At 40.0% G+C, this 14,544-nt stretch overlaps 1 protein-coding gene across 1 annotated transcript; it reads right to left on the bottom strand.

The window, feature by feature from the left end:
• Positions 1–394: 394 nt before the first annotated feature.
• FMOD (fibromodulin) lies at positions 395–13,597 on the bottom strand (the record flags this gene model as incomplete). The annotated part of the gene is made up of 2 exons (XM_081322143.1): positions 12,520–13,597; positions 395–546 (listed from the first exon to the last, which is right to left on the bottom strand). The coding sequence occupies exons 1-2, from the start codon at positions 13,502–13,504 to the stop codon at positions 395–397; spliced, it is 1,137 nt and encodes a 378-aa protein (XP_081178269.1). The 5' UTR covers positions 13,505–13,597.
• Positions 13,598–14,544: the final 947 nt, after the last annotated feature.

The raw sequence follows: 14,544 nt of genomic DNA, 5'->3' as shown, positions 1-14,544 counted from the left end.
AGCTGGCATTGAATTTCTAATGCTACACACATGAAACACTTGTAAAGAAAAAGACTTCTGTACTGATCACCAAAGAGAATGAGCGCTACCCAACAGCATGTCATGAAAACTGGGTAAGTGATTGCTGAAAAAAGGATAGCAGGGTAGAGAGAAAGTGGGAAAGAGGTAAGCAAAGATTTCGATGGCCTATTTGTTGTTACCGAATTGACTATTATAAACAACACCTCTGTGATCAGGTTACCAATTCTTCCTACATTATACCACTGAGGAAGCTCAGTCAAATGAAGCAGTAATAAAAGTGAGGAAGAATCCTCATTGTGCCATAGGATTTCAGGAAGTATTTGGCCTTGTTCATATGATGGAGGTGGTCTAAGGAAAGAAACAAGTGAAGTAGTTAGATGTCTATGACATTGGCCCACCGCAGGCATAGTGGGGCATCTGAGGGCAAATGATTGCGACGGATCTCATTCCCATCCAGCCTCAAGACTTGTAGCTTGGAAAAATTCATGATGTCTACAAAGCTGCAAAAACTCTTGATGGTGAATTCTGGGAACAAAAAGAAAGAATTATGTGTCACTTACACTTTTCTTTCACGTAGCTCCAAAATTAGGTATTACATTCTTATCAATAGAGGCAAATCTCATTAGCTCAGATCCCCTATGTAACTCCAGGGATTAGCTAGTTCGAAGGGAGTTTCAGTTACTCTAAAGACATAAATCAGCATTCCTTACCTAATGCCTTCCAGAACCTTTGGGTTAAGCCTCAAAATTCCCTAAGCCAGTATGGATTTTGGACATTCTCCTTGCATATTTTAGACCCTGAGGTCCAATAGGCCTGCAAGGCAACAAGGGTACTGTGGACTGTGGTGTAAGGTAAGGTTATTAGTCTCCCTGTGTATTGGCTAGAGATTGAAGAAGCAGCAAATATAAAATGAGTTATGGCTGGCCTTTAACTATTGCTACAAGATTTAGGCTGCACATGTCTGGATGACCATCAGATGGCAGAAAAGAGGTCAGTGTATATCTTTGTTGCCATCTAGAGGTTAGTCAGCATTTTCAGCCCAAATACGGTAGCTCTATTTTTCATGTAATAATAACGTTTCTGATCCAGATTTTATTGGGCTAAGCAGTGCATCTCTAGCTGCAAAGTTGGAGGTAGCTAGGAGTTTAACATTTAAAACATTTTCATGGAATCATAGAAAAATTATTTGAATTGTATAATATACCATTATAAATCCAAAAAAATCTGAGACTAGGATAATTTTCTTTTACAATTATTTTCATCATGAAAGCCGACCTGTGCCATTTTCCTTTAATGGTATTAATCTACCTATTCAAAGCAATTCTTATTAATAGGTGACTAAAGCAGCACCTAATTCATGAAATATGTCTAAATATATAAGTTAAATTTAATTGAAGGTTTTTATCACGAACATAGAATTGAAAGATTTAAAAGGGGCCTTTAGGTTATCATATACAATTTTGTATGATGTAAAAGTAAAAATCTCCTTTGAGTCAAACTGACTTCTAATGACTACCTGGATTTAGCCATGTTTTTGTGGCCACAGTATAGACAGGTTAGGGAATTCTGGAAGTTGAAGTCCACATATCTTAAAGTTACCAAGATTAAAAAACACTGGTATTATTCCAAGATCATTTTTATCACTTGTCAAACCGTGAATTTCTAAGAAGCATTCAAAAAGGCTAATGAAAATAATGAAGAAAAGAATATTAAAATTACAAGAAATCCATTTAAAACCAAAGTTGAAAGAAACTATCACCACAATGGGGCAGAGGCAATTTAAAACTCCATTTAAATAAACCAAGGGGGGCAAAATGAAAACAAGAAAATCAGCAAGCTTTACTTTAAGACCTGAAAATTGAGATAGGCAGCAGTCAGGCTTTGGAGCTGTTACTGAAAAGCCATTTTGTGTGTAGACATTAGTTTGGGTTCTGGGGAGAAATAAATAATTTAGTGGGAAACGTCTTGTTCTTTTAGATCGGGGTGTCAAACTTGCAATGTCACATGATGTATCGCGACCTTTCATGACTTTTTTGCCAGTGGGCGCGGTTTCGCTATGATGTATCTAGCCCACAGGCCGGCAGTTTGACATCCCTGTTTTAGATCAAGTTATGTATTGTGGGAGCAGTGTTTTATTAGAGTACTTCCATGAAAAAACCCCCTCAGAGTTTTAAATAATTTAGTATTTTCTTATTTACTACCTCTTCTATTTTATTTTGGATTGGTTTTAGTTTTTAAAATATTTGGGCAAGAATCTCTTTGTGATTTTAATCTATCAATAACCTATGCCAGGGGTCTTCAAACGTGGCCCTTTTATGACTTGTGGACTTCAACTCCCAGAATTCCTCAGCCAGGCATGCTGGCTGTGAAATTCTGGGAGTTGAAGTCCACAAGTCATAAAAGGGCCAAGTTTGAATGCCCCTGACCTATGCTATAATACTACTGTTGATGGCTACTGCATAAACAAAATTCATACGTATCTGGAGATATATGAATTGTGCTGCCCAAAGATCACAGAGGTCTTGAAGAATAAAAGTAACCCAGAAGCTCTCTGTCTAAGAACTTCTTCTCTGCCATTCTTAAGTGATTGTTCTGACAGTGAGATTCTGAAGGCTTCCAAGTCAGATTGATAGACAGATATATGCTGGAGGAAATAAGTTGTATTGTTCCTTTTAAGCAGCCAGAGGGCATTCAAAGCCTAGTTATTTGAAACAGATTCTACCCTTAATCAATCTTGATTTCTGGTAATTGGGTAGACAAATCCTTGCAGTTTTCTTGCTAAGATTTCAGAAATGATTTGCCACTGCATCCTTCCTAAGGTTGACTGGTCCAAAGTCACCCGGCTGCCTTCATGCCTAAGGTGGGACAAGAACTCACAGGATTGCAGGAACCGGGTGCAGGCAGTCCTCAATGTATGACCACAATTGAGCCCCAAATTTCTGTTGCTAAGGAAGACAGTTGTTTTGTCCCATTTTATGACCTTTCTTGCCACAGTTGTTAAGTGAATCACTGCAGTTGTCAACATGATTGTTAAGTGAACCTGTTTTCCCCATTGACTTTGCTTGTCAGAAGGTTGCAAAGGGTGACACAGAGATACTGCAGCCATCATAAATATGAATCAGTCGCCAAGTGTTTGAATTTGGATGGCATGATCATGGGGATGCTGCAATGGTCATAAGTGTGAAAAATGGTCATAAGGCGCTTTTTTCATTGCCTTTGTATTTTCAGATGGTCACTAAAGGACTACCTATACTGTATATCTAGTCTAATGAAGAGAAGGACTAGTGGTGACATGATAATAATTTTTCAATATCTAAGGGGCTGCCACAAAGAAGAGGGAGTCAACCTATTCTCCAAAGCATCTGAAGAAGCAATGGATGGAGTCTTATCAAAGAGAGAAGCAACCTAGAAGTAAAGCGAAATTTCCTGTCAGTGAGAACAATTCATTAGTGAAATGGCTTGCCTTCAGATGTTGTGGGTGTTCCATCACTGGAGGTTTTTAAGAAGAGATTGGTCAGCCATTTGTCTGACATGATATAGCCTGCGGGCTGGATGCGTCACCGGGAAGCCACGCCCACCCCATTGCAGGCTATGGGGGGAAAGCTCTGATACGTTGTGCGACATCACGTGACGTCGTGAGTTTGACACGTCTGTGATATAGGGTCTTCTCTTTGAGCAGGGGCTTGGACTAGATGACCTCCAAGGTCCCTTCCCACTCTGTTATCCTATTATTCTGTAACTTCCAGTCCCCTAGTGTTGTATAAATCAGTCAGTGTGTAGGTTAATTCTGCTACACTCTTTTTACATTTAAATATGTTTTACTGATCTTTAGCCTTTCACTTTCTACAAATAGTCAAATCAGTCTTGGCCTCATCATGGTTCTAGTGAAGATAAACCAATGTCATGGTCTGGAAACTTCACTTGTTTTTTAAATATCATTCAGTAGTCAAAGCACATTGACTACAGGATGGCTGAATGGTTTCTAAAGACAATGAGCTGCATGTCAAAGCAGCAACATTCAAAACTGAGGACGTATTTAAAAGATAAAATGTAAGGAAGAGCAGCGGTCATAAGGAGTGGGAATATTATAACTTCAACTTGCTATATAGTGGCATATTGAAGTAGAGCATTTTTTTTTTGCTTCCATAGTAAACTGTGATGGGATGTGTAAAAACACCACTGAAACAAGTTCCCAATTCTATTTTATCAAACTGCCGTTATTTTAGAACTTGCCAGCGTATGTGCAGAACTCTGCATGTTACTATAGAACCACCATAGAAAGTAGAATAGTAACTCATACCATCTGTTAAGCCTCTGCTGCCCGCAATGATATGCAGGAGTTGGGGAAAGGTCTGAAATGGGAAGCAGGCATTCCTTTTTAAGAGAGCTGAGAGCTTTTGGAGCCTGAGTTGCTACACACTGCTGTATTTTTGCAGTATTACAGGCCTTGGGCCAAATGGTTCTGGCTGATTTTTAGAAACAAATTGCCTGCAAAGCCTATTTTCCTGAATGCACAGTAGTATCCTACAGTATTCGCAGCACAAAAAGCACTTATATACTGTTTTCAAAATGCCTTCATCTTTCTGAAAGAACCCCCTTTTTTGTCTCTAGCCTTCAAATTTTCAATTCAGCGTCTTAGCTGAGATTACAGTTTGAACTCTGCAGATGAGTCAAAATGGGTGAAAGAAAATTGACTATTTTTCATTTGAGAGGCCTAAAGAACAATAACAAAAAAAAAGATTCTGCGTAAGAGATAAAAGTCCGCATTACCTTAAAAGTCTAGCAACTTTCAGGTCTATACGCAGCACTAATTTTGCTCCTGTGTTTTCTTGTTCTGGTGTTGTTGTTTTTTATTTTGGGGAAGAAAAAAAAGCATCTGTCTTATGAAAAAAATGTTAATGTTAAAAAAAATGTTTAAAGGTTAATTACAGAACTCTTTGAAAAATGAGGGAGTCCATAAAAAGGAATCTGTAGAAACAATTTAATTGTCTGTCACAAAGAACCAGAGATTTGAAGAAAAGTTTGAGACGGGCAAATCTGTCTTAACTTTCTCCCTGACTTGATGATACCTTTTTAGACCCTGACAGGCGTAAACCTGATAAATGCAACAAGTACATGGATTCAGAGGATTTTAAATATTAATATACAATTGAGATCAGAGATTTTTCTTTTGGGATTGATGGAAAACAGTTGGGAAAAAAAGTCATGAACTATTCTCCAAAGCACCTGAAAGCAGGACAAGAAGCAATGGATGGAAACTAGTCAAGGAGAGAAACAACCTAGAACTAAGGAGAAACTTCCTGACAGTTAGAACAACCAACCAGTGGAACAACCTGCTTCCAGAAGTGGTGAATGCTCCAACACTGGAAGTTTTTAAGAAGAGACTGGACAGTCATTTGTTTGAAATAGTATAGGGTTTCCTGCCTTAGCAGGGGGTTGGACTAGATGACCTCCAAGGTCCCTTCCAACTTCTTCTTCTTCTTCTTCTTCTTCTTCTTCTTCTTCTTCTTCTTCTTCTTCTTCTTCTTCTTCTTCTTCTTCTTCTTCTTCTTCTTCTTCTTCTTCTTATTATTATTATTATTATTATTATTATTATTATTATTATTATTATTATTATTATTATTATTACTTTGTTCATGGACAACTGCCGCAATATTATTGTAAGATGGAAACATTCAGCACTACTGCTAATGAAGGAATAGTTGGAAAGATGGTAGAATTTGCCAAGATGGCTAAATTGACAGTTTTTTTCCAGGTGTAATTAAAATGCTAATTGTTAGGTTTCCATTTGAGATGCTGACTTGAGCCGATTAGTAGGTGTAGTGCAGGGGTCTTCAAACTTGGCCCTTTTATTACTTGTGGACTTCAACTCCAGAATTCCTCAGCCAGGCACGCTGGCTGCGGAATTCTGGGAGTTGAAGTCCACAAGTCATAAAAGGGCCAAGTTTGAAGACCCCTGCCGTAGAATAAGAGGCAAGGTTTAAATTGTACTTATTACTGCTTTCAGGATGAATTGAAGCTACTTTTCTGTATACCTTTTCTTTCTTTTCTATTTTTCTTTGTTTTTGCCTTTCTTGCATTTTTAGCTTTTCTCATTTTTTTCTCATTTTCTATTAGTTGTATTACTTTTTTCATTTTCTTTTTTTAAAATTCTTGAATAAAAATTACACATACATACACAGATAAATGCAACAGGTGAGAACCAAGAAAAACTAGGAGGGCACAGTTAATTTATCAGAAATTCATAATCAGGAAAGATGTGGGAATAACTTCAAAGTGATTTGGGGTAAAAGGACTTTATTTTAGAGCTGGTGCCACTCTGGAAATGGAAGCTTAGCTAGAGGTTGGCAACAGAATGCCTACTCAGCACTCAAGCACACCCAAATTAAAAAAGGGGGGGATATAGTGAGAGATCTTGATAAATTCTAATGATACGTCTAAGGTTTTGTCAGCGTCTTGTGCTACATTTTGGATCTTTGACAAGGACTGGTGCAGACAGACCTCTGATGTAATACGTCCCCCATATTCAATTTACCTGCAAAGGATCTCACAAATTGTGGATAGAAGTTCCACTGGTTAGAAGTTATAGTCCTTAGAAGAAGAATCTGAATTATGCCATCAGTTTAAAATTCAACTAATGATTATCTCATTGCATTTTTAAAAGGTGGTTTTCTAAAACCAGCAAAAATTGCAATGTGATTGTGCAATGATTTGTGCTAGGATATCTGTAATTGTAAAAGATGATTGCATGTTAACAGGATATGGGGCTGCCCTTGAGGACCACCCGGAAGCTCCAACTGGCACAGAATGCAGCCGCGAGAGTTGTGTTGGGAGTTTCCCGATACTCCCATGTTACACCTCTGCTCCGTGAGCTGCATTGGTTGCCAGTTGTCTTCCGGGTGAGATTCAAGGTACTAGTCATGGTGTTTAAAGCCCTACATGGCAGGGGTCCGGAGTACCTCAGGGAACACCTGCTGCCGGCGTCAACTTCCCTCCGCCCTGTGCGTTCCCACAGAGAGGGCCTCCTCAGGGTGCCACCGGTCAGAGAATGTAGATTGGTGGCCCCCAGGGGGAGGTCTTTCTCTGTGGGCGCCCCGGAGCTATGGAACCAGTTACCGGTTGAGCTCCGGACGGCGCCCGATCTTCGCTCCTTTCGCCGCGATCTGAAAACATACCTGTTCGAACAAGCCGGCCTGGCCTGAGGGGGGATTGGTGGGGTTTTTACTATCACTTTATTGGGGTTTTATTAATGTATTTATTGTTGGGCATGTATTTAATTACTTTTTAATTTTTGTAGCTTTGTGTTTTATTCTTGCCCTGTACACCGCCCCGAGTCCTTCGGGAGAAGGGCGGTATACAAATATTAATAAATTAAATTAAATTAAATTAAATATTCTTACATTGGCTTCAGGCTTTTGTACTTCCTGATGGATAGAAATGCTTTTGAGTACAGTTTGTTACAAAATACATAGAAACTGATTTCTACAGTCCATAATTAGTTTGAAGTCTTGCTTTATCAACTAATTACACTAAGAATATACCATAATCTCCTTTGTTTAGATAAAATGGGACTCAGCAAACTCAAGCTTCAGATTTTCTCAACTTCTCTGTGAACCTATGGCTTATTTTGACTTATCCGCCTAACAATATACCAGGAGTGGCTAATGACGTGGTGGTGATTGGGCTGTATTCCAGTGGACAGAACCAGGATTAAATCTCATGTGCTACATGTAAAACATATGATCTTGTGTACTCAGATCTTACATTCACAGATATACACATTTGTACATAGTCCCATTTTCACACTGGTATAAATCTATTAATACACTTTTTTATTTTCTCTCTCTTGATTTCTCACCTCTTTCCCCCATAAGCAATCAAACATATACACACAAACTGAACAAGGATGGTCTCGCAGCAGGAAAGACTTTAAGTTTTTTCTCTCTCTCTCTTTCTCACACAGCCCCCCCCCAGTGATCCAATGCAAGGGACTAGAGCTACTTTGCAGGGTTTTGCGGCAGTGGTGGGATTCAAATATGTTCTCTGTGTGGATGCCGCTTCTGGAAGTCCATTCTGGGCCTGGGCAACAAAAAATTAGCTGCTGGTCTACCAAAGTGGTATGAACTGGCTGAATCCCTCCACTGGTTTTTGGTGTGTGTGTGTGTGTGTGTGTGTGTGTGTGTGTGTGTGTGTGTTTATTTTGGTTGTACTGGAATCACTGAGACAGAACTATAATTAGCAATAGGGGAACAGGAGTGGTTCCATGTGTCCAAATGATCTGGACAGTGGAAAAAAGAGGCTGAACTCCCAGGGTCAGAGTTCAAGTAAATGAAGCTATACTTGATATGCCTTTATAAGGCAAAGTAGTAAATAACCTTATGTTAGCCTCAGTTAGAGATAAAGAAATAATTAAAACAAGCCAGACTGTTGTCTCTTCTTCAAGAGGTGCAAGAGACCTATGGAGGATTTGTCACTAAGTTTGGAATGTAACTTAACCAAATATTTTCTCAAACTCGAAATTATTGTTTTTTTACCCATTGTAGATATCTCATTTGTACAGAGCCAAACATTCTACAAGAATCCTTTTTTATCAAGCCTATAAAATGTTATTCCAATCAGAATTTCAAAGCAGTTACAATATTTAAAACCAGTTAACAGAGTTCTGTACATGCATATTTCAAGCTCCATTTGAATTTAGTAAAGATTATTCTCAGACAAATAGATATAAAACCAGTGCTTAAAGCAGCAATCATTTTTAATCTGGTGTAAATCTCATTTGCATTCCTGGAGTTTCCTATTAAACCAACATATGATAACACTCAAAACTATGTCAGAAAGATCACAGGTGTGTTATTAACTTGATCTTTCTAATGTTTGCCACCATTGATCAGTGAAATAAAAAAGAATGGACTATACAATGAACATTAATCATTTTAAGATTAGGAAATAACTTTAGACTTTTAGACTCTCTTTCTTATCTGCTTGCTTCCACTTATGCTGTCATTTTTGACTTACTTAATTCACTCATTGTAAGAGAATCCAGTCCTTTTTAGCTACTAAGCAGTGTTTTGTTTTAAAAAAACTTCTTTACCTACACTAATTTCTTCTTGAAATAGGAGTATGTCACTGGTATCCATGATGACTGGATTATGTCATAAAATGCTAAGTCCTAAAAAGTTAAACTATAGTTACCCTTAAAGCAAAACTACCATTGGATATCAATGGTTACTTTGATCTTAGAAAATATCAAGATAATTTTAAATGGCTGAAGAAAATGAGTATTGCCTTCCAACACATTAGAGTAGTAGTATCAGGAACTACAAGGTCTGTATTACTTTGAAACTCTGCCTCCCCCCTTTCCAGTTGTGTTTCTTTTCTGAAGACAGTGATATTGAATGACCTTTTCTTGTGTCAGAGGTATTGGCTGATAGAAAACAGCTTCTCTTGCCCACAGCATATCTGTTGTTCTTTGTTTCCTTCATTCTTAGCCATCCTCCTTCTCATGAAGGACCTATTTAAGCATACTGATAGTCCTTGACTTACAATTGGTCACTTAGCGACCTAATGACCCAAAAAAAGGAGACGTATGACTTGGATTTAAAGTCCCAATGGTCAGGCTGCCTTTGCAGTCATGTGACTGAAATTTGGGCACTCAGCACTGTGGCTGCATTTATGGCCATTTGGGGTATCTTACTATCATGTGACTGCATTTTATAATGGTGTTAGCTTGCTTAATGACTTCAGCACTTGCTTAATTCTTATGTTAAGCAAAGCAAGAGAGGCGTGGTGGTGCAGTGATTAGAATGCAGTATTGCAGGCTAATTCTGCTCACTGCCAGGAGTTTGATCCTGACCAGCTCAAGGTTGACTCAGTCTTCCATCCTTGCAAGGTCGATAAAATGAGGACCCAGATTGTTGCGGGCAATATGCTGACTCTCTAAACTCCTTAGAGAGGGCTGTAGAGGGCTGTTTGGATCGGTATATAAGTCTAAGTGCTATTGCTATGTTCACTTAATGATTGCCACCAAAAAGTCATAAATTTGGCTTGGTCCCATGACGGTTGTGACATAAGACCATAATGGCCAAGCTCCATCATGGTTGTATGTCAAGGTACCGTATTTTCCAGCGTATAAGATGACTTTTTAACCCATGAAAATCTTCTCAAAAGTTGGGGGTCGTCTTATACACCGGGAAATACTATTCACCTCTCTGATCTTTTCTGCTGGACGGCGGGATCGCTGGGTGAATGGAGGTAGGCGATGGCGACCCGTGGTTAAGTGGCCAACAGCGAACGGGTGATGGAGGGCAAACTCTCATCAGATCATGGGGCGGCTGCTGCAGCCGCCGCCATTGCTCTCTCTAGGACTGGCCATGCCGGTGCTTCCAATACTGGCTGTCAGGTCCCCGACGAGAGAAGGGGCAGGCCATCCCCAGAGGTGCGCCGCTCGACAGTAGGAAGGGAGCACCTTTGCTCCTGCCGAGGCACTGCCTGACCTGCGCCGACCAGAAGAATCGCTTGCCCGGTCACAGAGTGCGGAACTGAGAGCAGCAGCGCACCAAGCGAGAGAGCTCAGAGGAAAGAAGGCGAGGTGCCCATTTGGCGGGGAAGGAGCAAAGCTGGGCAAATCACAGAGCAGGTGGAGCAGGGAAACGTTACAGGGGAAAAGGGGGTGGGGTTTAAAAGGCGAGGCGGGCGGGACGTGGGCCTGGAGACGTTCTGTTAGAAGTAACGAAGGAGCCTCCGGGCGCTTTCTGGATCAGATTGTGCGAACTGAGGGTGCCACTGCAGTCCTCGTGTTTCCCAGGGTTGCCTGTCATGCCAGAGGTATTCCCTGTAGCCCCAGATTCTTTAGCTCCCCACTTTCCTTAATTCGGGCGAATTTTGTGCTCCGTGGAGAAACATTAATACGCAAATGCCGTTTGTTTAACCGCGCAAAACCCGGGGGAAACCTTGGTATTTGGGAACGGAAAGGCTTAAGACTTTTCATTTCTGTTTTATGCAAGGGCTGGGAGGGTCACAAAGTTTACCTCTTTTATTTTAGCAACATTGTGGCACTTATAAAAAAAGGGTACTAACGCTAAACGAGTTGTTAATATGCAGATTGTGTGCCAGGAAGTGAAATATTGAGTTATTAGCCCAAACCCTATAATTTAACAGAAAAAGTAGGGGGTCGTCTTATACGCCGGGTTGTCTTATATGCCGGAAAATACGGTAGTCCTTGACTCATGACTATAATTGGGACCAGAACTTCCATTACTAAGTGACGCAGTTAAGTAAACCATCATATGATTGCATCTGATTTTACAAACCTTTTTTGCCATAGTTGTTAAATGAATCACACAGTCATTAAGTGAAGCCAGATTTCCTCATTAACTTAACTTGTCAAAAGTTGGCAGGGCATGTTGCAAATGGTGATCACATGACCCCAAGGCACTGCAAGTTTAATAAATACACACCAGTAGCCAAACACTTAAATTATGATCATGGTCCATGAGGAGGCTGCAATGGTCATAAGTGTAGCTTTGGGGACCTTGGTGCTCTCTGAACTTTGTTGCAGGGAATGATCATTAAATGAATGGTTGTAAATTGAGAGCTATCTGTTGCAGACTTTGGAGAACATAGAATATTCCTTAAACTGAAAGACCAAGAGAGGAATTGACCCTGTTGTTTTCTGGTTTCAATTTCCTGTACTGACATTTTGTGCTTTGACCAAAACAGGGGCTAATTAAAGAGAAAATGTTTTCCCCTCCCCAAGGAAAAAAAAGAGAAAGAGCAGTTGTGTGAGTGAGAAGTGTGTCCTTATGAATCTGTTTTAAAACACCTCCCCCTCCCCGAATTGTTCCAGGCTGTTTAATGTATTTCCTAACTAAGGATGAGAGAACTGCCCACTTTTCTTCCTCTTTATCATAGGGGAAAGAAAAACCTCCAGTAGAGGAGAAAGTCAAATTGAGTATCAATTTTCAAGAGCTTCCAGCAGCTTTGCTGGATGCCCCCTTTGGGTTCACAATCAAAAGCCAACTCCTCCCCCCACCCCTGCTCTTTAGGCTGCTTTGTGAGAATGCTGTAAGTTCTCAGGAACAAAGCATCAGGTTTCAGGCACCACTTTCTGCAACAGGAACTTTGGGGGTAATCTTCCTTCTCTATTCACTGCCTTAACAAGGAACAACTGAGATATATTTCAATTGCTCATATAACAAGCCTTATCTCATATCAAAATTAGACTGCACCTCTGTCTAGTAACCTCCAGTCTCTCTTTCATTTGCAAATCCCCCATGTTTTCCTAGTACTTCTTCTGTCTTTGATTTTATCAAGGAAAAGCCATTAAGGAGGCAGAGGTGGGATAAATGTACCACGGTTTGTGAACATTGCATCCAAGAAAGCAGCTGATATCCTTTTACCTACCATAGTTGTGGTCATTTCACAATAGCTTATCTACCCAGTCTATCCCGCTTCAATGTCACCCCATACTAGCTCATCGTTCAGAACACGGAAGCTCACCATTTATTTTGTTCCCTTGAAGATAAAGATTTTCAAGGCTTGTACTGACTCGTGGGATCTTCTGAAGCTGGTTGTAAGAGAGGTCAAGTTCCAGAATGCTGCTAGTATTGAAAGCATTTGGGGAGAGACCTTCATTTGTCAGGATGTTATGAGACATTCGTACATACAGCAATTTAGGGGAGATCTTGAAGTAATCATCAGGGACTGTATTTATGTGATTGTGCTCCAAATAGAGTTGCTCTAAGGAGCTTGGAAGCCCACCAGGGACTTTTGTGAGCTGATTGTAGCTCAAATCTGCCAGGATCAGAGAGTTTAACCACTTGAGATTTGATCCTATCTCTTGGATATGGTTGTGGCTGAGATACAAGGCAGTGAGGTTCTCTAAGCCTTCAAGGGCATTGGATGGGATCTTGGAGATCTGATTATAAGCCAGGTGAAGCTCTTTCAGTGACTGTGGCAAAGGGTGAGGCACTTTGGTCAGGTTGTTATGGTCAAGGTACAGCCTTTCCAGATTCTTGAGCTTGGCGAAGACCCTCTTGCCTATTTTCTCACTGGTTATTTGATTGCCGTGCAGTGCTAACCATTCGAGCTTGGTTGCATTGTCAAAGGCTCCCTCTTGGATTGCCACAATTTGGTTATTCTGGAAGTAGGCATATTTCATCCGAGAAGGCACAAATGGAAGATACTTAAGATTACGAGTATCACAATACAAGGCAGAAGAGAAATGAGGGGGGCATTCGCATTCTTGAGGGCATTCCCTAGAAACAGGTGGTTCAGGGACAGGCTCTCCGACATATGATCCAGCTGGCTCAGAAGAGTAAGAATAATAGGGTGGAATCTCATCTTCATAATATGGTGAATAGCTGTAGGAAGATTGGCTACGTAAATATTGCTGTAGCCAGAACATGTCCTCGTACTGATCTTCATATTGGCTCAAGGATATTCCACAGAAGCCAACTAGGATCAAAACAGAAGCCCAGTGCATTGTGCCACAAACTTTGGTTTAACCTATAAAGAGTACAGTAAGAAAAAGAGAGAAAAAAAACAACCATCAAAAATATTAACTCAGGAAAACAAAGCAGCAATAGCAGTAGCTCTTAGACTTATATACTGCTTCATAGTGTTTTAGTAAGCGGTTTACAGCGTTAGCATATTGCCCCCAACAATCTGGGTCCTCTTTTACCAACCTCAGAAGAATGGAAGGTTGAGCCAACCTTGAACTTGTCAGGATCGAACTCCTGGCAGTAAGCAGAGTTAGCTTGCAATGCTGCATTCCAACCACTCTACCACCACAGCTACATACTAATTAGAAGCTGTTAATGTATATAAAAGGGACTGAGATCATTTATGAGTTAAACATACATGCTTTTCATACATAGTAGTCTGAGTCAGGTTTATGGAACCACTAAAAGTAATTATTAGATTTTTAATGTCAGGCATAGAGACTTCAATTTGCAAGACTTATAAGATCTTCCATTCAAAACCAACTTTGAGAAATATATAATTCCCTTCTTTGTAGATGTAGGACATGACCATGCTGAGCCTGAGGGAGAGGTCAAATGAGTCATCAGTCACCCACGAGAGATCTAAGTCCTACCCACCTTGAATTCCTTTAGCTTTTATCTCCCACTAGTTTCCCTTGGCCGTTAGTAGTTCAGAATCTTGTAGAGAGCTCAGGCTTACAATAAATCTTTATACCCATTTGAACTATCTGGATTTCCTGATTTCAGCAACATCCCAATCAATCCATGGGAAAATATAAAACAAAAAAACCCTGGGAATACCATATTCAATACATATATTAGGATTGTATTTTAAAAATGATCCAAGAAGAGTAGATTAAAATCATTTTCTCAGTATCTTGGTTTTACGTGCATGCACACAGACATACTGGATATGATAGAAAGAGAGCATTGTGTTGCAGTCTATCCAATTTTTAGAGAAAAGAATTTTGATCCAATAATTTGTCTCATATTGCCTTTCTTCTTTACTCTCTGTCTTTCCATGTAAATATCTATGATTTTA

Source organism: Vipera berus (assembly GCF_964194415.1).
Source record: "Vipera berus genome assembly, chromosome: 3".
Lineage (NCBI taxonomy): Eukaryota > Metazoa > Chordata > Lepidosauria > Squamata > Viperidae > Vipera > Vipera berus.
Note: the sequence above shows the minus strand (reverse complement) of the source record. Positions and strands in the feature narration are given on the sequence as shown.